The sequence below is a fragment of the Xiphias gladius genome, chromosome 15 (assembly GCF_016859285.1).
Source record: "Xiphias gladius isolate SHS-SW01 ecotype Sanya breed wild chromosome 15, ASM1685928v1, whole genome shotgun sequence".
Lineage (NCBI taxonomy): Eukaryota > Metazoa > Chordata > Actinopteri > Istiophoriformes > Xiphiidae > Xiphias > Xiphias gladius.
In genome coordinates this window covers 30,153,552-30,181,353 of record NC_053414.1, presented here as the reverse complement: position 1 = coordinate 30,181,353, position 27,802 = coordinate 30,153,552, and the positions used below count along the sequence as shown (strand labels likewise).

The following is a 27,802-nucleotide window of genomic DNA, read 5'->3' as shown; positions in this document are numbered from 1 at the left end:
TACAAAGCGGTTACATCCGAATATAGTCGTTTTGGTAAAAAGCTTATATGTAGAATATAACATTCATTCTGTTGCTTTACATCTTTTCGACGTGAAGGAATGTCTGCTTTTGGCATATTTCTGGACAACACTGGCCAGTAAAGCCAATGGGACTAATTTGAGTGCAGCACCATCAAGGGTAGAATGGCTAACAAGGAGCTGTCTCTACGTCCAGACAGGCTCCATTCATTTTGACAGTATGCGCTCAAATTTTGAGCGTTGCTTTTGATTGGTTCAGCATTTTCAAACATTACTGTGCAGTTTTGAAATCAAAACATTTCAATCTTAATTCAAGTTATATTGAGGAAACTTTAATAAAAGTTTCACAGCAGTCGGTGTTGAGTAGGCTGCTCATGTTAGGTTTACATTGCCTTGTTTGAATGTATGTTTTTAGGACTTTTCAGCCTCATTGCCCAGTTTAAAAAATTTGTTGTAAATGTAATCAAAAAGTAATGAAATGTTATAAGTTGCTTAATAAGTTACTTTTATGAAGTAATTCAAATCGTTATATCACTTGTTACATTTTTAACAGTGTAAATAGTAATCTGTAACTTATTATATTTCAAAAGTAATCTTCCCAAAACTGCAAATCCCCTAAACTAATGCACACAAACACACACTTTCACATTTCTTAGTCATTTATTATCACAAATAGTACATTGTTAGGCAACTGCTGTCTAGTTTCCAGACTCTTTGCACTGATACCTGGCAGCCAACGGGAGCGATGCACATGGACAAATGCAGTCTGCTCTCATCGTTACACTGAAACCAGACAGAAGCTGACTAGCAAAAGAAAGCAACAGCCTCAGTGCTTTGCGCATTAGGTAAACAAACTTGATTACAGGTGGCAACAGTTTGTCATCTTTTGGATCCAGGTGCCAACTCTCAAAGATCCTTGAAAGTAATTATCAGCTAAAACATCATACTGTACTGTATGAAACACCATTTGGCAGATATTTTGCCTCTGATTCTTAAACAGAGAGACCATTAAAAAAAAAGAAGAAGCAAGAAAGAAACCCCCGTAATCAACGTCAATAGTAATGTGATAACTTTAAAACTATTTTTTTAAATTAATTTTTGATTTAGACAAATGTCCACGCAAGGTTCACTTACTTGCTTGTTCTGGAATTTCGACCATATCACACAGTTTTCATCAGCAGAAAGATGAACCACTATAAGGACATCTCATCCATGTTTGCTTAAAGCAAGCCTATGCAGCATTTGCTGCTAATTTTGTGATAATAGTACTTACTGAAACATAGTGTCACAGTAGCAAAAATAAAGAGAAGTCATAAAACCAGGTAACTGACTCAGTAATATCAGTTTCACAGCAAATTCTATCTTAAGTTTGCTAGGAGTATCCAAGATTAGCTACCACAAGCTACTGCTCATACCAGACCATGTAAGGTTGTGGCAGCACACCCCTGAATGTATTTAACTGAGCCAGACTGCCCTTTATATTTACGATTAACTCATTTGTAGGAGGAAGATTGTGTGATTTCTTTTTTCAGAAGTCAAATAGTGTCACTTTAAAAGTTGAGCTTTAAAACTCAATTTTGACCTTTTGAAACAGCAGTTGCAAGGCCACTTAAGGTCAACTTACTGGTTTGTTCTGAAGCTTTCAACCATCTAACTAGGTCACATTACTTTTTAATTGTTGTTGAGACCATGTCAGATAATTGTTGATTACTCCTCTGAGGTGAACAATATATTAGAAACAGCTTACATTATAATGCAGTACAACACACAATCACCACCACAAAAGACAGCCTCAAACTGTACCGTAGAAATGTGTCAAAACAATACTTAAGTCTCAATAATAACCAACATTTTAAATAAGGTAAGCTTAAGTACGTTGCATTAAATTATACACTTGCTTCTACAGTATATAGCATGAGTGTATACCTTTATAATGGGACCTCAGTGGGAACTGAATGCAACAGGCTTAAGGTGTTAGTTTCACAACTATTCAATGACAAACCAAAGGGATTGCAGTGTGTGTAGTTTACAGTATTTTTTCTCAGCAGGATTATGAGACGGCACTGTACTTTCTGTTCCAGTGGAACCTCCTCCCTCACACAAACCACCTATAAAAGACCCTGTTATTAATAATTAATTGATGTCCATGACCAATCGCACTCTCCATTATAAAGAAGACTTGTATTAGTAACTTACCCGTCAAGCAGTCCAAACAACTCTTTCAGCCTAATTAAAATTTTAAAAGCTGCTCAGCATGGAGCTGGGTAAGTAAGAGACAATTACAGTGGTGCCTAGATATATAATGCGGTTTCCATTCAAAGAAAGTAAGGGCAAACCTTGGGGGGAGGAAAAGGACTTATAAAAAAATGACTTAAGGGATCATTTATTTAAAGGGCACTTTTCAGGCCCAGTTCCACGCCACATACTTTGGACAGTCAGAAGTTCAGTCACGTATGCCGCCCTTGTGAGTATTTTGCACAGCTTGAGAGGGGTATTAACAGAAAATAGAAATCCAAAATCATGAGCATCTATCTCCCACCGCCATCAATGAAAGATGCTTACACAATCTGTTTGGTAATGGGGGGATGTTTAAGCAGGTTATTACCATTAAAATCCAAATGGAAATAAAGAAGCAGACCTGATTGTAAAGTTAATGCAGCGTGGACCCATTTTACAGCCACTTTCAATCGCTCATAGATAAACCAGTAGATCACTTTAATTAGACAATGTGTTAATTGACTGCAGGTCCTGGGGTGTGATGTGCCAACATTAGTCTCCATCACTGACAACCTCCTCAGGCACAACACAATTGGCTCCAACCAAGAGTGAGACAAGATACTGAGAATGATTGAGGGTGTGTGTATGTCCATGTGTATATGTTCATGTCTTATTTATTTATTTTATTTTTTTTACGTGTGTGCATTTGTGCAAGTTTGTGTCTGTCTGCTTGTATGTGAACAAGTGTATCTCGGAATGCCTGCAATTTTTTGTGTATCTGTGACCTTGTGAATGCATATCAATGCGTGGGAGGGACAGTGCCTGCTGAAGGAGGACACACAGAAAGAGAAAGCAAAAAAGCAAATAGAGGCTGAGGCAGAGAGAGAGAGAAACACAGCGTGCGATTGCTTCACTGTGGTCTGACATTATTACGTACTCATCGCCTGGCCGCTCTCCCCGGCTTGCCTGTGTTTGTGAAATGGCAAGGGACTTCAACATTACAAGGTATCGCACTTGGCACAGAAAAAAAAGAGGAGAAGGTCAAGATGCGCTGTGCGCTTTGTGCCTCTGGAACTTCCAAGTCCCAGAGGCACAAAGCTCAAAGCTCGATATTCCTAAAGTCAATCCAATGATGTTTAAACTGTGCTCACCAAAAGGAAGACGATGGGAAGGAGATACACCATCCTGTTAGGCGGTACCCCAGATGGGGAAAGACATTTAGTCGAATAGAAATTAAACTAAATTAAATCTGACAATGGGGTGTACCAATGTAATTAACACACATACACACACATACCTCACAATCTTTCCCTAACAAAAATAATGGCCAAGCATATGATTATACTCAGTTCTGTGAAGTCGTAGCAAGGTGGCTTCCATCAGTGCATCAGCCACCATGGCAATCATACAGAAAACATAACGAGGTTATTAGGTTTGGCAAACGCAGCATTAAAGCCTCTCGTCCGACTGGCTGAGTATCTACTACACATGCGCTCATAACTTCAAGGCTTTTAGCAGCTGGATGGGACCTGAGATCCGCAGCGTGCTGCAGCAGCAGGTGCAATGCATCCTGATTGGATGGCTTCCTGAATGGTTTCCTTAATGTGGTGGTGTTTCTGTGCTTTGCTCTATGGAGACTTTTACCATTATGTGACACTTTTAAGTGCATCATGTGACCTTTAACTAGAGTAATAAAATGCAATCTAAAACTGTGCAGGTCTAGTTAACTTCAGGTAAAAGGAAAGAGCTGGAGTTTTGTGTATGCATTCATAAGGCTTGGGTGAGTCTGACAGCAGTATGTGTTGGTCTGATATTTTATGCTTAACCGTTTCCTGGTTAGATTTCAAATGATGAGGTTGGCTATACTGCACTTCCCACACTAAACCTCTGTAAAATCTACACTACACATCAAGGTATCCAGAAATGAAACGTGATCTCCCATACATTATGTGACTTATCCTACACATAGAAATTGAATGCTTAGGCAAACAGTGTATGCATTAAGTGATATAATGCTATAATAATGATATAATGCTTTTAAAACCACACTGCATGGAACCGGGAGGTCAGGAGCAAGCCACAGCCCAACCCCAACTGTTCAGGAACTGCAGCCAAGAGTTAAGCTCTCGAGGCCAGTCAAGACGGATTCTCCATTCATGTTTTTTGGGCCCTCGGCTTCTTGCCACAACATTATACTTCCACTGCAAAAAAACAAGGGATGGGAAACAATTTTGTAGGCACTAATTAGAGGTGGAGGGAGGGAGGAAGGAAAGATAGAGGGATAAGGGAGATAAGGCTGGCTGGAAGGGTTACATTATTTATGATATTCTAGTTTTTTCCCCTCTCTCTTCCTCCAGAGCAGAGGGCCACCAGTGTAGCGAGAGAGGGAAGAAAAGAAACAACTTTATAATGTATTACCATCAGTAATTTAGGCTGAGGGATGAGATGGGTTGATGGAAAGTGAGCAGGAGCAAGACCCGCCTCTACATCCTAAATCACATCCCCTCGCTGCGGAGGCCATGGTTAGGAAGTCTGCACATGGCCCTGTGCTTGTTGGTGGGTGTCTGGGCTCTTTCTAGACTATGAATGGTGCATATAATGACCATAACATGCAAATAGCAGGCAGTCAAGTTGATGAAGTATTCTACAAGATTTTTTGCAGGATGCCAGATTCTTTCCAAACAGGACTCGATAAATAATTCCTGTCAAACTTCCTGTAAAAATACAGATATTGTATTTGTCTTGTTCCTGCCTTAACATGTGTGTGTGTGTGTGTTTGTTGCATGACATTTTGTCTTCAAATGCTGCTCATGAGAGTCGGCATGTGCTCCTCCAGTTCTGAAGAAGGATTTGGGAATTTCAAACACTCACAGTCAGCTTCACTGATGACTTGCCAGATATGACTGACCTGCCTCTGCGTGAGGTCTCAAGACTTTAAAGACCACTGACTTATGCTGATTTTCCTCACCCCCCAACGGATGGAGAACAACAAAGACAGCACCATGTGCAGTGGTACATGAAAAAAGCATCAAAGGGTGAAAATGTGGCATTCATCAACCAACGCCCTGCCCTGTGCTATTGACCAAATATGCTGATATTTATGGTCACAGTCCTCTTAAAGGATTATCTTCATTGTGACTATGCTCCTGGGAGGAAATCTTAAGGTTCCCTTAGAAGAGATGACTGTTTAAAGATCACACCAAAAGAGGCACTTTATCCATTTTGTATTCAAGCCGACACAATGCCATAATGCTCATTACTGCTGAGGGTAGGGGGGTTCTACAGCCTTAAAAATATTTCACGAAAGAACTTGTCACTTTGCTGTAGGGATGCTTCACTGGAATAATGTCCATGAATATGATAAATGACAGTTAGTCTCAACATTTCTACCTCTACATTCCCAGCTAATATCTGAGCTTACGATTTCAACATAACCTGCATAAGCCTGAGGCAGAAACATGAAGACACATGCAACAACAGACAGAGAGAAGAAGGGCAGCAGGGGCAGAGACAGCAAGTTGGACAGGTACAGAGAGACAGAGAGAGTGCATTAGCCTTGTATACACGCCTCAGAGGACTCACCATTCCCCCGCAGGGAACCCACAACAGCGTCAAGTCCTCGCAGAGGTAGTTGCAGAACAAGACACAGCTGAACAATCTGGCTGAAATAAGACCGAGAGAAAGTCTCTAGACCAAAGAGGTTGTGAATTGATGGTCAATGCAGGGGTCAATCAACCAAACAACATACCAGTCAGCCAACATTTATACTTTAGGCATTTAGTCCAGATAAATTTAAATGAGCAGATAGGGATTCAGTATCTTGGCTAAAGGTAACTAGAACAGGGTACATGATGGCCATCCATCCAATCAGTCTGACAGTCCCTCAAGATAAGTAATCTTCTACCAAAATAAAATGCCAATAAGTCCTCCAACCTAAAGGACAAAGCAGGTCATATGTCAGTGCCTGAGTGTTTTCTGATTTGGCACCCCTCTCAACAACATTGATTGTAAATTCTTTCTGAAACACATACTGTATGATTGTTTCAAAAATGATTCATGTGAGCTTTTCCTGATATACCACCTGTATGGGCATCATTTGGTTAGGTTTAGCCAATTAAAATTACTTGGTTAAGGATAGGACCAATTGTGGTCATGTTTAAAAGAAGAACTGCTTGGTGAAGGTTAGAGAAAGACTGTGGTCATGGTGAAAAGAAACCAGTGTTGACTGTTGGAAGGAAATGAGATGCAAACAACAGCCTCAAGGCTTTGGATAAGGCTACAGAATGATCATGGTCATTGCTAAAAGAAGAACTACATGGTCAAGTTTAGGGAAACAGAGTGCTCAAAGTTAAGGGAAACCAATGTTGACTGTAGGTAGGAGATGGGATGCAGTCAAGTCATGCAGTAAAGTAGTGTCCTCTGGCGTCCGACTTTGACACCAGCTGCCACTACTTGGTTAAGGTTAGAGAATGATCATGGTTATGGTTAAAAGAACCACTGGGTCCAGGTTATGGTACAATTGTTGTCAAGAATTTTATGGTTAAGGTTCGGGTAGGATTGTGGTTATGGAAAAATAAACAACTTGGTTGAGGTTACAAAAGGTTTGTAGTCATGGTTAAAACTAACCAGTGTTGACTTTGGGTGGGAAACGGGATGCAAACAGTCATGTCAAAGTCAGATACTAGGTCACTACCCGGTGAAAGTTAGAGAATGAGCATAGGCGTGGTTAAAAAAAAATTTGTGGTCAAGGTTAGGGAATGATCAATGTCATTTTTAACGAACAGACTACTTGGATAAGGTTGGGGAATGATTGTAGTCATGGTTAAAAGAAGAACTACTTGATCAAGGTTATTTAAAGATTGTGGTCAACGTTAAAAGAATGAGATCGGATACGATCAACCAAGTATCAGCGGCTGGTGTCAAAGTCGGCTGGCGACTAAAAGAACTATTCGGCCAAGGTTTGGGAACAATTGTTGCCATGTAAAACAAGAACTACATGTTAATCATTCAGGAAAGATTATGGTCAAGGTTAAAAAAAACCAACACATACTGTTGGTAGGAGATGGGCTGGAAACAGTGGTGTCAAGTATTATTGTGAGATGCTTTGTACACTCAACAACCCCGGGTTCCTTCCTAAGAGGTTTGGTGACACAATAAAAACAACATGCTTCACTGCTTTTGTTTCTCAGAGACAACAGTCATTATTTACAAGAAGCAGGTTGTTAGTCAAATTGAAAGTTTGAAAAAAAATTTTATTTTTTTTATTGTATTTTGATTTTGAATTATGTATTTTTGATTTATCAGGAAAGCCAGAAATTATAGCGAGAAAGACAAGGATATGCTGTGCAACAGCTGTCCCCCACAAAAATAGAACCAGAGGTATTGTGTTATTTTGGTACATGTCTTAGCCACAAAACCAGCAGGATGACTCAGGTGATTTTAAGTATCTAACCAAACAACCACTGTTTATCTGGTGAGGGCCATCTCTGTAATACATACAAATGAAAAGTGAAGGAGCTCACAAAGTGTATAATTGGCAGTGAATAGACAGTTCAGATTAAGGTGGCTGAGCCAAGCTGGTCATCCATCCAACCAGCTAGTCATCCCATTAGCCAGTCACTTACTCTTACTCTAACTGAACTACTTCTGCAGTTAAGTTAAAGGACTTAATTCTCAATCTTCCTGTCCTACCACCCCATTCATCACCAGAACAAGCGCCAATGGCCAATGAAGATTAAGTAGTAGATCTCTTTTGAGGATGCTCTCGAGGCCAGGCCTGTTTCCCTTTGTTTTTTTTGCAAAGAAAGAAGAAAAGACTTTGAAATAGAGGCCTCAGTTGTCAAGATAATTATTAAAGATTTAAGCTGAGGGGCAGCGGCACACAATAACCTCCTCACCCTCTCCATCCAGTGCAAAATCATGCAGTTACACACACATGCAAGCACACACAAACATGTTCCACTCACAGCGCCTCAATCTTCACTGCGGGTTAAAAAACAAGTTCATGCACCGTGTCATAATCAGCTCAGACAAGACAGAATATGGGGGATTTTTTTTCAAATGGAATAAAGCGAGTGGAGCAGCCACAACAACAAATTAAGCTTGTGAAACCACAAAGAAGAGCCCATCGGCTCCCTGTGAGCTTCCATGGTTGTGTAAATGACTTTGATTCATTTTGTCTCATTATTCTCTTCCTATGAGGGCCCTCTTGTGTAAGAGGGGCAGGATTTTTAACCATTTTGTATGCAGAATGGGCTTGAATGTGGTCTGTGTCATTTTTGAGACCAGTAAGTGGTACTGTGAGAACCATTTGCTGCCCTTGTAAAGATTTACACATGCTTTTGGCAGCAGGCTGCCCAACCAGTACATCAATGTTGTGATACTTAAAGAACTTCATGTTGCCCTCCTACACCCACAGAGCAAGAGAACCTATTAAGGCTCTGATTTGGTTATATACTATATACTTTCACCAAGTCTTAAATTGAGCATCTAGCATTCTTGAAGTATTTTTGGGGATTATTGTTTCAGAAATTAACAAATGTTCTGAGGTCATGTTTAGAATAACAAAAAAAGGAGATATTTCTCCCACTTTCTATATTTTATGCAAGTGCTGTCACAATCTCTACAATTTAGTGCAGCATTTACTTCCTGAGTCCGTGTCATTAGGCACCATTGTCTCAGGGACGCACACGTCTCCTCCTTAGTGATAATGCAGATAGGGTAAGACTGAACCTCCCAACACTGAACACCCCCTTTGGAAAGTCTATGGTAATGCATCCAGGGCCGAAACATTTTCATGTTCAATATTAAAAACTGTATTACACAGGGTTGGCGGTAACCTATTACCTTTAACAGTCAGTCAATAAACACCGATTAATTCGGTCTTTTTTAGGTGTTCAGTCTGGCCAACTCCAAAATTCAGGGGACGCAAGAAAAGTCATACAGAGGAGAAATTCATAACTTAAGAATTTAAGGGTTCATTGAAGATTGAGCAATTATTTACGACTCCCTCACTCCCCGGTCAATTAATTTGGATGAAAAACCTCGCATCAGTTGGGAGGAATGAATCATGCATTAGCATTTCTCCAATTCGCTGCAAATAAATCATAAATGTTTTCACACTGAGACTATAAATCACGAAAAACTACATATTAAACTCAAAATGCGCGACTCTCCGACCATGCACTGACAGAAAAAAAGTAAAAAGGTTTGGATGGTATCACAAAACAACAAAATAAATGTTATAACAGAGAGAGGTTTCCGTGCGTAATTAATAGCAGAGTCTCAGGTCGCGGTCGAATACAATTCACAAACGCTGCACAAGTCTGGCATTTCAAGAACAGTGTGCGTCCGTGCGCATCTGTAGCTTCCAGTGCACCTGTTAACAGTGAGCCACAGCTCAGCGGCACGAGCGAGCACAAAGTCTCTGCTCTGAGCGTCACAGAGTTTATTCTGGAAACATCCCTCTCTCGGGAAAGAGTTCCTGTAAAATGTGGAGACGTGAAAAGCAGCCGAGTGTGCAGAGAAAAAACTGTAATAAACAATGATAACTTACGCTGCTGTTTTGCCCTGACCAGTAGACCACCGCGTGGTTATGTGCAGAGTCCCCCGTCAGAGCGAAAGTGTTGCTGGTGAGCTTAGGCTCATGGGTATTTCCTCTCCCTTCGTCCCTGTTCCATCTGAAGTCGGACCTGCCCTGCTTCTGTCCCTCTAACAACGAGCCTCGATCCTCCGGAGCGCCCGCATCCACGCCAGTCCGGCCGTTCCACCTGCTCTGGCTGAACTCGGCAAACTCAGGACCGCTTCTCTTCGCTCTCCGGAGCGCAGCATTCTCCCCCATCCCGGGGTCCCTTTCCATAACACTGCCGCGGGGACTTACTTCACTGGACGCTGGTGTATCTTCCTTTGTACCAACTCCACCGAAACTGACATCTTGGGGGAACAGGGGGACATCCTCGACAGAAACGGCTGCCTCATGGTCGTCGTCCACTCCAATATTTTGGTCGTTATCCACGAGTTCCATAAACTCTAATCGGATGTTTTTTAGGGTGCCCGGTTCCTCTGTCGGATCAGTGCGCATCCCCGGCTGTAATTTCTCCAGGTGAAGTTGAACTGGCGACGGGCAAGATGCGCAAGTTATCTCCGCCTTGGCATTTTGCAGCGCAAGAGCGGCGATCATCACCCAGATACCCAGAGATAAGTGCAATCCTGGGCAGAAGCCAGCCCAAGTCTCCATCGCTGACAGAGATTTGGGGGGGTGAAGGACCGTTAGAGACCTTATCCGACACCTTAACTCCCTTCTCTCAGGTCGATATGGAATAACTGGCGCCTCGATTGTCCGTCTGGTTGTTTGGGGGGGGGGGGAGAAAAGTGCTCTTCAGCGAAACTGTTCACGTCCAAGGATCTTTGGTCAGGAAAGCCACCACACAGGAGGGAGGAGCTGTATCGCAGCCAGCTGCCTAGTGTGCGCCCGGAAGAGAGAGAGAGAGAGAGAGAGAGAGAGAGAGAGAGAGAGAGAGAGACGCTGTCCGTGGTGCTGAGTCTTCTGCCGTTCTCTCTGTTTTAAGTTTAGATCGTGGCCATAGTCTACGCATGGCACATATAATATCAAAAACCTAAAATTAATAAAAAGGATTATAATATAGTACATATTTCTTATATGTTATATTTTTTGTCTATGCAACTTTGAAATACTGGGTTTTCAGTTGCCTTCTTGAGTCATTATTACCAATATTAGTATCATTACCCCTGGTTTACCTAATGAGTGATTCAATTGAAATGAACCATTGAGTTTAATTTAAAAAAAAAAACAAAAACAAAAAAAAACTGGCTTTGGTGAATCAATATTACCAACACAGCCGTAAGAGCATGGATGCATCTAATAAATCAGTGTATTTTCAATGAAATGAAAATTTTCAATCTAAAAAATGAATTAAGTTGCATGTATTTTGTTATGATCGGAGAGAGTTTCTGTCATATAGCAATATTTAGTTTTGGCCAAATAACATAAAATAAAATAGCTTTTATGTTATGACGTTATTACAAAATATATACAAAGTCGTATTATTTTCCACTTTATTTTTTTATTTATTTATTATTTATTTATTTCTTGTATGCATTTAATCCTGTTCAGTAAACTCCCACGCTTGCGGTTCAAAACCTTACCAAAAGGATGCCGAACTGCAAGTGGCCCCTTGGGGTTTTTGGGGCGAGCAAATTTTAACCGGTCTCTTCAGTTGGCCCAGTCAGGTACGGTTAAGAAGGACACATTTTTCAGTAAGGTATATCACATACCTGGTTGAGCGCACCATTAAAAGGTTAACTGTGCTGCCACTGGCCAAGAATCTCAAAAAAGAGTCTCATAACAACAGTAATAATAATAATCTGGTCCCTTGAAATATCCTGTATTTACTGATGAACAGCCTCCACTGGTCAATGATATCATGTTGTGTGGCTTCTGTCACTGTGGTATGGCCATACAGGCCTACAGGCTGCCGATCTCTCCCGCTCATATCAGACTCAACGTAATGTGAAGAATGGAGCAGCTCACGGCGAGGAGACCAAGTCAGGCGTATGGCATGGGGGGGGGGTCAGAATACTCTCTGATGGATTGGGAAGAATTGGCAGGGAGTTTCTCCACTCCTGGGGGGTGGGAATAAACCAGCGCCGAGAGGCACATGAGATAGCGCTGGAGGGAAAGAGGAGAAAGAGCGCTGGGATCCGGAGCTGCTGCGCTCTGTGCACCAAGGACACGGACTGGCGACATGAACGCAGCAAAAGTACGTTTTTGTGAACTCGTGAGGCACAGAGCGAGGGCTGCTGTGTACGAGTAGGTGTTTGTGTGTGTGTGTGTGTGTGTGTGTGTGTGTGTATAAGTGCAGCAGGGTTATTCATTAGCGATCTAGAATGTTGTGTCCTTGTCTATCAACTTGACTGCTCACAAATTACCCATCAGGGAATTCTCCGGGGACTCTCTCTGAATTTCAACAAATTTCCAATCATATCAGTGTGAAAAAGACAGTTTTGTGGATTTCCAACTGCAGCTGCATAAATGCAACGTATACAATAAGTACAGAGTAATCTGATTACTCTGTATTCCACAGACATGCACATTTAACCCACAGCGTCACAGTCTGGTGGAAATCAGGACTTCTTGCAGCAGCTCATTTAAATGGAATAAAGGTGTGACCCACAAGGCCATGCTGGTTTGTTTGAAACCAGTGGTTCCCACCCAGGTCGCAAGATAATACTGAACGATCAGGAAATGGTTAACAGGAATGGCAAGCTGAAAAAACAGTGTTATTTTTTTCAGACTTTGCTCTGATCTTTTTATTGTGGATTACTCATCACTTTAGCTCTCTAGGCCTGTATTCAGATAAATAAATCTGAGAAGGAATGATCACGCTTTGGTTGACCTTGTTTCATTGTGTGTTGGTTGCAAGTAGCCAGTAAACATACTGTGGGTAAATTTTAAAAGATTGGTTTGACATTTTGGAAAATACACTTATTTACTTGTTTGAGAATATTGATACCACTGTGTCCTCATATGAACCTACACCAACCGACCCCCCCCCCCAAAAAAAAAATGGTGAATTAATGTTTTACATGTAGGTTTCTGTACAAAGTAAACAAATGATATACTACATGTTAAATAGTTACCTTTAAAGGTGCTGGTAGGTGAATTTTGTTGCCTTTGGACAGAGTCAGGCTAGCTTTTTCCCCATGTTAACAGTCTTTATTCTAAGCTAAGCTAACCAGTCGCTGGCTCCAGCCACAAATTTAATGTACGGAGACAAGAGTTGCATCAATCCCCTCATCCAACTCTCGTCAAGAAAGGGAATAAACGTATTTTCCAAAATGTAGAACTATTCCCATGCCATGGTTGCCAACCTTTCAGTTGTGATTGACTGGTAGATCTTTGAGAATTTCCCTGTAGCTCCCGAAAATGATAGAAAAATAAATACACAAATACATTATGCCTGGTTAATGTTCAGTTTTGCAGGGACCTCTCTCTCTGCCTCTCTCTAGATGTTGTATTTTTTCAGCGTAGCAGGTGCTGCATTAAAGTGACTGATGAGATTAAAGAACACCAGTACGTCAGAAACATCAATATACAGCACTTGCTGGTAATAGCCTGTGAGGTAGCTAACAATTAGCTAGCATGGTGGAGGCTTCACAGAAGAAGGCGAAGATGTACAATTTCCATCCAGAATGGGAAGAGGAATTTCTTTTTACCTTGGTGAAAGACAAGTGTGTATGTATGTTGCTACACCAAACAAAAGCAAAATCTGGAGTGGCACCACAACACCACCAGAAATTCAAAGACTGCTCCCCATCAAAGAGCGCAATTTGTGCTAGGAAAGTTAACGAGCTGAACTCGGAGTTGAGGGCCCAGTAATCGCTTTTCACAAAACCTGCTGCTCAAAATAAGGCTGCTACTGAAGCATCACTTCATGTAAACCGCCTTTTGGCTAAACATAAGAAGCGTTTTACAGATGGAGCGTTTTACCCAAGGAAGCAATGGCCATTACTACAGACACTGTTTTCAACAAATTAAAAAAAAAGAAGAAATAAAAACCACTCTCTGTGGTGTACCGCTGAAGCAGTGACAGGGAGGGTCGAGTCAGTGTCACAGGATGTGGAAGCCAAACTACAAAGCACTCACTGACAGTGTTCAGTCACAGCCATCACACTGACTTGAGTGAGTAACATGACAGCAACAGTTTTGCCTTCTGATGGCCTTGTGAAAAGTGATGCTGCATTAGATGAGACATAGAGCCGTGTTTAGCTTAATTGCAAGGACTGAGAATTTTGTCAGCACACAATACAGTTCTACTTTCTAAAATGCTAATGGTAAATTTAGTAACTTGCATGAAGTGGATAAGCATAACAGATAAAAAATTGAACTTCATATGATCTGTTCACTGAAAGTGTGTTGATTTTTTTTTTCTCTGTCGTATACTATGACACAAAACAATCTCCCCATACAGTCGAAAATAGGCCACATGCCTTTATTTTTTGTGTCGGAATGACAGAAAATAATGGAACTAATAATGGAATTAAAGGTAGGATGTAAAAAACAGCTATGGCCTATTTGCTCTGCCAGTTACAGTGTTTTCTTAGTTGCATCAATTTGAAAGTTGGACCAAAGCATTTAATGTGATTCCAATACAATTAGACTAAATAAAAGGCCTCAAGCTGGAAGTACAATCTGGGCTGTCTTTTTCTCTCAATGCTTCAGTAGGAAGATCTTGCCTTTCACCAAGGCTGAGGTCAGGGTTCTTGGGCGTAAAATGGTTAGGAACCACTGTCCTATACTAGGCCATGTCCTCTATCGTCTTTACCCTGAAAGGACTATGTCCAAGCAGACCATCACCTAAGAAAAACTCTAAGCAACTCAGATCAACACAGAGACAGGGACTGTATGCCAGGACTGAATTATTTCAGAGTGAGACATGTAATGAGATTTTAATGAAAGTGAATGAAACTTCTCATCCCTTGTGATGCTGCCATTCATCAATTACCATGGCTTACTAATGGAGTGGAAATTATTAATCCCTTTTAACAATAAATCACATGAAATTTTTCAAATCAATCCACATCCAAGTAAGATGTTTTTTGTAACTTGGAGGAGTACTGCACCAAAAAGGAAATGAGTACACTTTATGTCTGAGACATACTGTACCTCACTAGTGTCTCAACACTGTGCTTGGAGAACATCCTTTAACAGGAGGAAGTGTCCTTAAGCAAGACACTTAATTCCTCCCTTAACCGGGGGTGCTCATCCGTACCTGACCCTGCCCCCTGTCCCTCCTGCAGTGAGGCAGCTGAAAACTTCATAATGTGATACATATTATATTACACTGTTATATAAAAAAAACTCTGACATGAAGAACTTCAGCTTTGAATGTTATATTTTCCAATCACCTCATGTGATGTAAGTCTTTGTGGGTGTTAATGATTGTAAAACCAAGGATGAGTCTCGTATTGTATTCACAGAAGATGTAGATGAAAAAAACTAATGAACAGAGCCTTTGATTCCAATCCTGTTGAAAAGAAAAACTTTCGTAGTCATTCTCTGGTGGTGACAGGCTGTGTAGCCTAATAATTTGGATTTTTTTATGTTTATTTATTCTTGGATTCTCCTTTTTATGTATATTTTAAACTTTTTAAACTTTCTTTAAACTGCCACCAACATTCTAGTAAATAAATACTGAGCGGGGGGGATTATACGAATCACACCCTGAGTTAACACCAAGCAAACACTGCTATTTCAATGGGCACCACCAGAAGCATCCCAGTGGTGGAACAGGCCTGCCACACGGTACCTACCACAAGCCATCCAACACTGTAAGATCTCTGCTGGTACAACTTAGAGACAGGACCCCCTAAAGAGAGGACGACTAGGGTGGCATCTGTGGGGAATATCACAACGGTGAAATTGCTAGAGAATTCTGGAGAAGAGGAGGAAAAAGCACTTGAAGTAGTTGACATTAGCAGTTCCCGAACATCAGACCAAAACCATATAAAGCATTGACTGGGAAGGGGACATAGGTCACCAACCAGGAGTCAGTGGACGGCTGGAAAAAAAACAATGAGGAAATTCATGTCTGACACCAGAGACCATTTTTGACAGCGACAGAGGTTTACAACCTCAGCCTCAATATTTCACCACCTCACATGAGCAAGTCCTGTACTTATGACACCTGAGCAAGTTAAATTTACTGAAGAAGGTAGCGATACGTTTTTGAATGCCCCTAAAAGTTAGCATGTGAACCTTGAGTTTGGAATATTTTTTCACAGAAATAAGTCTCTGTAGCAGAATCAAAAACTCTTAAAAGGTAACATAATACTGTAAGTTTAATGCCTGTTTAAAGTACCTCAGAGTATAGTATTAACATACTCTTTTTACCCTTCTTATGAAAAATATTAGCATTTTACAACCACAAATCATCCCAGCTCTCAGAATGTCGCATATTGTCTCACAAATATATTATCTGTATGATAATTGATGAGCCAACTTGTGTAAATTACTTTTCCTGGTAAACTGTCGCTCCCCCACAAACTTCCAAGCAGAACACGTCAGCCTAGTCAGCATGTAATAAAATATTTCAACATTGCTTCTAGCAAAGCTAACAAAGTGCTTTGAAAGCCAATGACTCAATCAGTTGAGGTTCAGAGAGGCACAATTTGAAGTCTCCTTTATGGTGAGTAAATTATGCCTAGTAGCTTTTAAGAATGATGATTTATTACAAAGCATGATCACATAAAGACAACACGTTTGTATTTACAGGAGATATTTCACAGGAATCCAGACTGAGGTTCACCGTGTTAGGGTCCCTTAGGACTGCTGAAGGTAAAAGAAGAAATAAACTGAAAACTTAGCTTCTCTCATCCTGTTGTTTATTTTGATGTTCTGAACACAATACTCACTGAAGTTCACAACACATGAATTATTTCAAATTCCATTGGTATGCAACATAAGACAAGCTGTAGACTGTCAGACTGTATCATTAAAGCATCTCTATGTCGGATTCGGTTTTAAAAGGATGTAAAATTAACTTTCAAATACAAAATATTGTATACACTGCAACAAAACATTGAAGGCAAACAAATGCGGGGTCCCATATCATGATATCCGCTACTGAAAAGGCCAAGTCCTTATACCTAAGCAACAAAAATAAGACAATATGAGATCAGGACGGTGTGTTCCAAAACCATTACAAATAACCGGTACAAAAACTATTTGTATGATCTGCCATCTGAACTATTTAACAATATCCAATTAACCAGTTAACCGGTCTTAATGTTGTTGCTATTCGGTGTATGTAGAACGTGTGCACTAATTGTATGATTTCATCAGTAGGAGCTCGCACACACTGAATCAATACAGACAAGGGACACAGTAAATACTCAGAAGTCTGGGGAATCAAGTACTGTCAGGAAATGTGACATTTAGACAAGACTCTTGTGGGTTTCTTGGCACATCAAGCTAAAAGGTCAGGCTATGATAGAGAGTCCTCGGACACACAACTGTAACTGACCTTTTCTTTTGATAGTAGGTCACAGATTGACATATGCTTCTATAGGGGCCCCACTTCATTCACTGCTGTACAAATATAATTAGTTAAGTTGCTGTGGGAGTCATTAGGTACGGTAAGTATTAAGAATAGAGAACGGGCTTCAGCAGTGTTGAATGAAGAGAAACACGATAGCTTTTTTCTTTCTTTGTAATAGGGCCGCCCGAATGACTCGGAGCAACAAAGCTTCTACCATTGCCATGGTTATCGACGTCTAAATAAATATTCAAATTCTGCGTTTTTAAAAAAAATTATTATTATTATATATATATTACCACAAAAATCCCAAATGGCCCATGAAATAAAAAATAGTAATCCAGCATTATTCATTATGCATCAACATTGATTATTATAAGTTATTCTCAGACAAGGACATTTAATCTTAGTGACAGTTTTGTGTTTCATAGCTCTTATCTAACGTTACCTGCACTGACAAGCTTGTAAGTTATAACTGCGCTAGCAAGATGTCAAAAAAGTCAAGTGTGCAGAATAACTTCCAAATTTGTGAGGATGACAACCAAAAACTTGAGTGCCAGATATGCCAAAGGAAACTAGTATATCACAAATCTACAACAAGTTAGGCAAATCAACTGAAAACTGTAACAGTTTCGCTGTCTTGCAACTGCTAACATTTTCTTTTTTCCTTTTTTGGCTGATGTTAGTGCAGCCTGCCTCATGCTAACAAAGTATAACGCTGAAGTTCGATTTTTGTTAGACTATGAAGGCTAAAACAGACCAAAATATAATGTGGGTAACACTATTTGATGCTTATAATATCTGTAGTGAAATACAATCAGGGAGTGCTTTATGAACAATGTGAATTTCATGCATGTAACATTTATCTTGGCTAAAAAAACCCTGAATGTAATCTTGGCAGCTACAAAATCAGCTCTGCCAAATAATGCACCCCCACAAAAATCAAATGCGGTAATGAATAGTTTACATATTTTCGGCCATTCAGGCTTTGAAGTATGAATTTTAAACGTCTAACACTTGGTCTGAGGAAGGAAGGAATGTAATGAAAAACGCCTGCAAAACACTCACATCCACATTCGGGCATTTTTGGATGACAATTTGAATTTAAGACATTTGAATATGACACGCATCAGATAAAACTGAGGGAGGAATCAAACGGTCCTATCAGCACACTTTATTTTATCAACTTTGAATTTGAAAACCTCATTGTAGAATAATTTTCTATAATTGTCTGATGCTGTGCCTGAAAATAAATTGATCAGGAACAGAAAAGAGTTCACTTTCAGAAATGTTCAGGTTAAGCATATCAAAAAATCTCAGTCTAATAACTAAATGCTCATAAACTATAGACTTCAGATAACTTATCATCATTGATAAACCTGACAAAGAATATTGCATCGTTTTCAAGCTGTACTTTGCTTTGAAATCATTACAATATCCAGTAGTTTTTGCTAAATCTGTGCGGGTTCCCGCGATGGGCCTACAGATCTCGGCACGCAGTCAGAACTCAGATTATGAAAAAACTGGCCTTTTTTTCATTTTCGTTTTCTAGTGGTATTATTTTTTGTTATAAAAAGCAAAAAAAAATGAAAATCAGACCATTTCATCCCCTTTTGACAATGAAAAAGAGAAACAACTTGTATTTCAATTTTATTTCTTTTATTTAAAATGAAAATCAAATAACCACTTGTTTTTTGTTTTTTAATACCTGTTTCTGACAGGAAAATTGAATGACCAAAAGATACACGGACCCTTCTGCCTCTAAATGTTGATCTTTGAAATTCTATGACTAAGTCAAAATGTGACAGGCCGATGGTATGACTAAAGCAAGACAAACACATGCTATAATTAATACAAATATTTTCAGTTAAAAAGTTTCTGCTCTCTAGCGTCTCTAATACACACAGTGACTTCCAACCTCAGACTGTGTGTTCTAATGAGTGCCACTATCTCCTGAGCAAGCACTCCTACAGCATCTCTACAAGTGTCACTTCGCCAATTTACCTTTTTATGCCTGTAACTTAGCAACCAGTCATCAGCTGGGCTACACAAGCTAACCAGCTCGAGTGAATTTCTACTTTGTGGAAATAGATGTATTAACTTTGTTACATCTATTAGCTTTGGATAGCTGAATTTGCCTCAGATTAGCTACAGGTGGTGATTAATGAAGTTTGCATCTCTGGTATAATGTGATGTGCCATTATGAGTTGTCTTTTATTGAGAGCTAGCTGGCACGTCCTGTGTGTACATCAGCCACAGCTTAGGGACAACTTGTGTCAACGTTGTCTAAAAAGCTTTTTATGAATATCAGTAATAAACTGTGAAATAACAACTACGATAGATTTGAGAATGTTTGCGGCCATGATACATTGCATGGATTTCTATTGCTTCAACAAATCTTAGAATTACTGAGAGGCTACACTTGAAGTAAACCTGTAACAGCTTGCATTCAGCTCTGTTTCACATGCATTATTATGACTAGATGTGTATTTTTATGTTACAAGCCTATTTTTTTCCACTGAAGCATATAAAAGCTCTATTTAAAATCCTTGACAAGGCATTGCATTACTTTAAATCTGTACTAATCATATTTTTTTAATTAACAATGAAGCCAATGGCTATTTGTAAAATGAAAGTGGTCACCTCTAAAAAGTGTTAAAATGTCTTTCAGCTATTTTGGTTTTAGGGCCCACAGCGTTACCATTTTACTTCACTGTCACCACTCTTGCCTGCTTCATGTTCAACAAAACCTCTCTGACAAACACAATCCATGCTACCTGCCCAGCATGTTGCTGTCAGAGAGAGCTAAAGATATTTTCCCCAAGAGTTGGTAGAAACCAAAACAGAGCTAAAAGGAGAGTGAATAAATTTGTCAGGTGGCCAGATCTCCACATGAATGCTAATGTTGCTCCTTGTCAGCTGAACATGTAAATATGCAATGGTTTGCAAACACAGTTGCCATAACAACTTCGTATGGCGTAAGTTGAAACAGAAATCATATATTTATGACCACTAACAGCAGTACTAATAGTTCTGATCCTTCCAGGACACCTACATAAATAAGTAGAATACAGACCTAAAGTAGTTGTGGTTGTGATGTGGACAGTTTTGCCCTGTGTGTGAGTATAGTTTTGTTCTGTTGGTTTCAGTCATCAAAAATTAAAGACATTTTAGTCTAGTTTTCGTCAGTGCCGTGTCAGTCTCAGTTTCATCATACATTTTTAATTTTTATGCCTTCAGTGCATTTTGAGGCTACAGTTGTCGCCATCTTTGTGTACAGTTACCATGGTTACAAGTGTCACACTGCTCTGCAGTAATACAGGCTGACTCACCTCAGTAAATCCAGATAGCATTTCCAGACTCTGTCTGTTTGAACAAAACTCCTCTCTCTAATCTAATCCAGTACAGTTGTTCTTTACTTCAGCTACCTGTGCTTTTCACTGCAGAAAAACTTTACTTAAATTACTGTTCATTTTCTGGGTTTAGTTTTAGAGGAGACACTATATCGTCGGATAAAAGCAGTACTGTGATCTTTGTTTAGCGAACATTAGGAGGATGATTTAGATGGACCTTAATCCTGGAATTTACTCACCCCTCCTGACAGCAACACTAAAGATATCTGACTGAAAGTAACATAAACGTTACCGCCATTTTCCACGGCACTTGATACTTAGCTTATCTTTTTATAAATGTCAGTGTGCTGCCTGCATGTTTTTGTAGTTTGTCTCAGCAGTTTGGTTGCTGCTCAGTGTCTAATTCTCAGTGGATTGTAAATTAATTTAATTCATAAATCTTTTTATTCCAAGAACAGGTAACGTCAGATAACATTACTGACAGACGCATATCTTTGAAAGGTGTTTCTTATCAATAGTGGTGCAAGACGTCAAGCGGCTAAATCATCCTTTGAACAGTGTAGGAAACTGTTTTACTAATGAGGAGCTACAGTGTGTGATTCCACAGATGCAGGTTGTTGAATAAGACTTAACATCCATTTGTCAGTCTTTCACATTATTATTTGGTTTCCATTTGTTGACGAAAAATGTAATACATTTCGTCATAGTTCTCGTTTTCAAAGGTCACTTTTTAATCAGTTTTGGTCTTGTTTTTGTCAGTAAAAATAGGTCCTCAACAAATATTTTTCCGCATTGTCTTCAGTCACGAAATTAACGATGATTGAGATAGACTAAAGGTAGTTACTAATTGAATGTACCACACAGAGAGTACTGTCAGCAGAACCAAGATAGACAGCACAGTTAATGAGGAGGAATGTACAGCAATATTAAATAAACATGTGCGACTGTAATGGTCACGTTGTGTACTTTAAATCCAATCTAATCAGTGAATATGAGAGTAAAAGTGAAAGTAAATGTAGATCCTTCATCTTTGAGCATTCGGCCCAGCATATAGGGCTATTTTTCTTATCCAAGATCACTTAAATACTTCACATTGTGTCTTTCCCTTGTTCACTTATCACTTGATCAAACTACCACTAATTACTTCTTCTTTCCACTATCACATCTGGCAGCCTAATTACTTGCACTGCTTTTGTGTGTTAGTTCTCTTCAAGAGGAGCACAGGTGATAAATGTACCCCTGAAGAGTGGTGTTTTATGTGACTCATTGTTGCAGTATGGAGGCAAGCATTGCAGTGAATTTGTTAATCAGTACGGATGCAAGGACTTAATAAGTAAAAGTATTTCGACACCATAATTTCAGCTTTCATAATTTCAATTTTCTATAATTGTCTGATGCTGTGCCTGAAAATAAATTGATCAGGAACAGAAAAGAGTTCACTTTCAGAAATGTTCAGGTTAAGCATATCAAAAAATCTCAGTCTAATAACTAAATGCTCATAAACTATAGACTTCAGATAACTTATCATCATTGATAAACCTGACAAAGAATATTGCATCGTTTTCAAGCTGTACTTTGCTTTGAAATCATTACAATATCCAGTAGTTTTTGCTAAATCTGTGCGGGTTCCCGCGATGGGCCTACAGATCTCGGCACGCAGTCAGAACTCAGATTATGAAAAAACTGGCCTTTTTTTCATTTTCGTTTTCTAGTGGTATTATTTTTTGTTATAAAAAGCAAAAAAAAATGAAAATCAGACCATTTCATCCCCTTTTGACAATGAAAAAGAGAAACAACTTGTATTTCAATTTTATTTCTTTTATTTAAAATGAAAATCAAATAACCACTTGTTTTTTGTTTTTTAATACCTGTTTCTGACAGGAAAATTGAATGACCAAAAGATACACGGACCCTTCTGCCTCTAAATGTTGATCTTTGAAATTCTATGACTAAGTCAAAATGTGACAGGCCGATGGTATGACTAAAGCAAGACAAACACATGCTATAATTAATACAAATATTTTCAGTTAAAAAGTTTCTGCTCTCTAGCGTCTCTAATACACACAGTGACTTCCAACCTCAGACTGTGTGTTCTAATGAGTGCCACTATCTCCTGAGCAAGCACTCCTACAGCATCTCTACAAGTGTCACTTCGCCAATTTACCTTTTTATGCCTGTAACTTAGCAACCAGTCATCAGCTGGGCTACACAAGCTAACCAGCTCGAGTGAATTTCTACTTTGTGGAAATAGATGTATTAACTTTGTTACATCTATTAGCTTTGGATAGCTGAATTTGCCTCAGATTAGCTACAGGTGGTGATTAATGAAGTTTGCATCTCTGGTATAATGTGATGTGCCATTATGAGTTGTCTTTTATTGAGAGCTAGCTGGCACGTCCTGTGTGTGCATCAGCCACAGCTTAGGGACAACTTGTGTCAACGTTGTCTAAAAAGCTTTTTATGAATATCAGTAATAAACTGTGAAATAACAACTACGATAGATTTGAGAATGTTTGAGGCCATGATACATTGCATGGATTTCTATTGCTTCAACAAATCTTAGAATTACTGAGAGGCTACACTTGAAGTAAACCTGTAACAGCTTGCATTCAGCTCTGTTTCACATGCATTATTATGACTAGATGTGTATTTTTATGTTACAAGCCTATTTTTTTCCACTGAAGCATATAAAAGCTCTATTTAAAATCCTTGACAAGGCATTGCATTACTTTAAATCTGTACTAATCATATTTTTTTAATTAACAATGAAGCCAATGGCTATTTGTAAAATGAAAGTGGTCACCTCTAAAAAGTGTTAAAATGTCTTTCAGCTATTTTGGTTTTAGGGCCTGGCGTTACCATTTTACTTCACTGTCACCACTCTTGCCTGCTTCATGTTCAACAAAACCTCTCTGACAAACACAATCCATGCTACCTGCCCAGCATGTTGCTGTCAGAGAGAGCTAAAGATATTTTCCCCAAGAGTTGGTAGAAACCAAAACAGAGCTAAAAGGAGAGTGAATAAATTTGTCAGGTGGCCAGATCTCCACATGAATGCTAATGTTGCTCCTTGTCAGCTGAACATGTAAATATGCAATGGTTTGCAAACACAGTTGCCATAACAACTTCGTATGGCGTAAGTTGAAACAGAAATCATATATTTATGACCACTAACAGCAGTACTAATAGTTCTGATCCTTCCAGGACACCTACATAAATAAGTAGAATACAGACCTAAAGTAGTTGTGGTTGTGATGTGGACAGTTTTGCCCTGTGTGTGAGTATAGTTTTGTTCTGTTGGTTTCAGTCATCAAAAATTAAAGACATTTTAGTCTAGTTTTCGTCAGTGCCGTGTCAGTCTCAGTTTCATCATACATTTTTAATTTTTATGCCTTCAGTGCATTTTGAGGCTACAGTTGTCGCCATCTTTGTGTACAGTTACCATGGTTACAAGTGTCACACTGCTCTGCAGTAATACAGGCTGACTCACCTCAGTAAATCCAGATAGCATTTCCAGACTCTGTCTGTTTGAACAAAACTCCTCTCTCTAATCTAATCCAGTACAGTTGTTCTTTACTTCAGCTACCTGTGCTTTTCACTGCAGAAAAACTTTACTTAAATTACTGTTCATTTTCTGGGTTTAGTTTTAGAGGAGACACTATATCGTCGGATAAAAGCAGTACTGTGATCTTTGTTTAGCGAACATTAGGAGGATGATTTAGATGGACCTTAATCCTGGAATTTACTCACCCCTCCTGACAGCAACACTAAAGATATCTGACTGAAAGTAACATAAACGTTACCGCCATTTTCCACGGCACTTGATACTTAGCTTATCTTTTTATAAATGTCAGTGTGCTGCCTGCATGTTTTTGTAGTTTGTCTCAGCAGTTTGGTTGCTGCTCAGTGTCTAATTCTCAGTGGATTGTAAATTAATTTAATTCATAAATCTTTTTATTCCAAGAACAGGTAACGTCAGATAACATTACTGACAGACGCATATCTTTGAAAGGTGTTTCTTATCAATAGTGGTGCAAGGCGTCAAAGCGGCTAAATCATCCTTTGAACAGTGTAGGAAACTGTTTTACTAATGAGGAGCTACAGTGTGTGATTCCACAGATGCAGGTTGTTGAATAAGACTTAACATCCATTTGTCAGTCTTTCACATTATTATTTGGTTTCCATTTGTTGACGAAAAATGTAATACATTTCGTCATAGTTCTCGTTTTCAAAGGTCACTTTTTAATCAGTTTTGGTCTTGTTTTTGTCAGTAAAAATAGGTCCTCAACAAATATTTTTCCGCATTGTCTTCAGTCACGAAATTAACGATGATTGAGATAGACTAAAGGTAGTTACTAATTGAATGTACCACACAGAGAGTACTGTCAGCAGAACCAAGATAGACAGCACAGTTAATGAGGAGGAATGTACAGCAATATTAAATAAACATGTGCGACTGTAATGGTCACGTTGTGTACTTTAAATCCAATCTAATCAGTGAATATGAGAGTAAAAGTGAAAGTAAATGTAGATCCTTCATCTTTGAGCATTCGGCCCAGCATATAGGGCTATTTTTCTTATCCAAGATCACTTAAATACTTCACATTGTGTCTTTCCCTTGTTCACTTATCACTTGATCAAACTACCACTAATTACTTCTTCTTTCCACTATCACATCTGGCAGCCTAATTACTTGCACTGCTTTTGTGTGTTAGTTCTCTTCAAGAGGAGCACAGGTGATAAATGTACCCCTGAAGAGTGGTGTTTTATGTGACTCATTGTTGCAGTATGGAGGCAAGCATTGCAGTGAATTTGTTAATCAGTACGGATGCAAGGACTTAATAAGTAAAAGTATTTCGACACCATAATTTCAGCTTCTTTAGATTTTAAGCCTTCCATGTAGTCACAGACAGCATGAGGGGCAGGGTGAATGGTTGCTGTATTGATTACTGATTTAATTCTAAATAGAGACTGACAGTTCGGGCAGCTACTGGATCGTCCAATGGCTGAGTCAGTGCCTTGTCGCTGTCACAGCTGTGCTTGCCGGTGGCAGGTTTGTTCCCCTGTCAGTTGATAAGGATATCCATCTTCAAACCTCAGGGTCCTCCCAAATGGCTAACTTTGCTGAATCCAGGCAGGGCATTTCAGGTAACCAGCCTCTCTCTGTGGATGTGATATACTTCAGGAGCATTTTTGGTGCGGGAGTGGGGAACTTGGGGGCAATGCTTTGAACTTTATCATAGCTCTTTTTTGTGTCTGATAAATCTTATGAGTTAGCCACCATTTTTAGAATCATGTCCTGGGATGTGTTCAATATGCTAATGTTTTATGAAGAAAAAAGTATGCCGTGACAGAGCTAGCAGTGTGCTATCGGGAAATCAGAGAAGTCAGATTTTAACCACTTTGTCAGCAATACTTGCCTCATCTTTACTGAAGTATTCTTGAGCAAGTTACCAATTGCTTGCACTGATGTGCTGAAGCAGACCTTCAGATCATTTTGGACAAGTAGGAAAAGAAGGTCTCTATGAGGATTGATGGAAAATATAATGTTGATGGACTATAGCGACAGTTAAGCAGGAAAACAACTTCAATCATTCTCCTCGACTCCTTAATTCACTATTCCTGCTATGCCACACCTCCTGGATTTCTTACCCACTTCCTAAATTATCCTGTCAGTTCGAAATCTAAGAGACAACTCCTTCCTGTTTAACTTTGTCCAATCAGGTAGGCCTAACACCACCAATCCTTTCACTTCCTTCATAGTAGCCAATGAACAATCACAAACCCAGTTATCAATCAAATTAAGTGCACACATTGCATGATGTCTCCAGCTCCTGATCAGGTACTGACCCCAGATAGAGTCTCTTTTCTTTATCTCTTTTATTACTCAGGTTAATTGTCATGGCCCAGATTGCAGCCTGCGATAAATTTGTCAGTTTGGGACACATATCTACATTTTTGAGGGAGGCATATTACTCAATGTCACTAAATCTACCATGGATATACAGCATGTGTGGCAAAGTAACCTATAACGATAACTGGCTTACACCTAGCTATACTGTCTCCGGGAGGCAAACACCCTCTCCACATTTAAGAGTACCTTCGTTTATGATAAAGCTTATAGTTAGGGCGGGCTCAGTCTTGGCTGAACCGTGCCCTAGTTATGTTGCTATTGGCCAAGACTGCCAGGGGACTTCCCCATGATGCACCAAGCTCCTCTCTCCTCCTCTCCCACTCCATCTGCATGCATTCATATCCAATTAGTGCATGTTTTTAACTCTACATCATGTCCATCCTACATAGTTTTGTGCTTTTGCGTCTCTCTCCTCTCTCCTCCTGTCACTTTCTACAGGTATTTCTGCCTCTAGAGCTGCAGAGTCTGGATCTGTGACTGCAAACCACCTTCTGCTCCATGATCCTGCTCAACACCGACTGCTTCAATTATCCTTATTAGTCTTGTTATTATTACTAGTATATTATTATTAATGAACTTCTCTATGTGGAACTTGCATTATGCTATGTTCACTTTCCCCCAGCTCTCTCTCAACCCCCCCCCCTCTCTCCTTCTCTCTAAATCCTACCAGTCCAGGCAGACGGCCGCCCACCATGAGCCGGATTCTGTTCAAGGTTTCTACCTGTTAAAAGGGAGTTTTTCCTTACCACTGTGGCCAAGTTTTTGCCCATGGAGGAATATTGGGTCTCTGTAAATATAACAATAAAAAGTACGGAAAGACCTGCTCTATATGAAAGTGCCCTGAGATAACCTCTATTATGATGTAGTGCTATACAAATAAAATTGACTTGACTTGAAAAGAGCTCTGATGCTACGTACTTGTACTTGCTACGTACGCCACATGTTTCGAATGGCCAGTCAGAAACTTCTGTTATGGTATCATATTGTATATATAGAAACGTGATCCAAATACCACCACATTCTGACCTGTCACCATGACTGTTATAACAATAACATGACCAGCTGATCCTTGAGCTATGTTGGAGAAGTGATCTAAAAGCTGTGCTATCTAAATAACAGTGGATGTTTGTTAGACTGCTGTATAAGAAAGGTTTTCTTCCAGCTCTGGCAGTCTCTCTGGCTGTATGTTGTATTATTAAAAAACATGAGATGCCCACTAATACAACTTGACACATTCCCACTTC

General features: G+C 39.5%; 1 protein-coding gene across 1 annotated transcript in view; it reads right to left on the bottom strand.

Annotated features, from left to right (window-relative positions):
• Positions 1-10,471, bottom strand: part of sorcs3 (sortilin related VPS10 domain containing receptor 3) — a 197,553-nt gene extending 187,082 nt beyond the window's left edge. Inside the window, exons 1-2 of the mRNA XM_040146070.1 lie at positions 10,187-10,471; positions 9,791-10,066 (exon numbers count right to left, since the gene is read on the bottom strand). Coding sequence (XP_040002004.1) covers positions 9,791-10,066; positions 10,187-10,471 — 561 coding nt within the window. The remainder of the gene's footprint in view (positions 1-9,790; positions 10,067-10,186) is intronic.
• Positions 10,472-27,802: the final 17,331 nt, after the last annotated feature.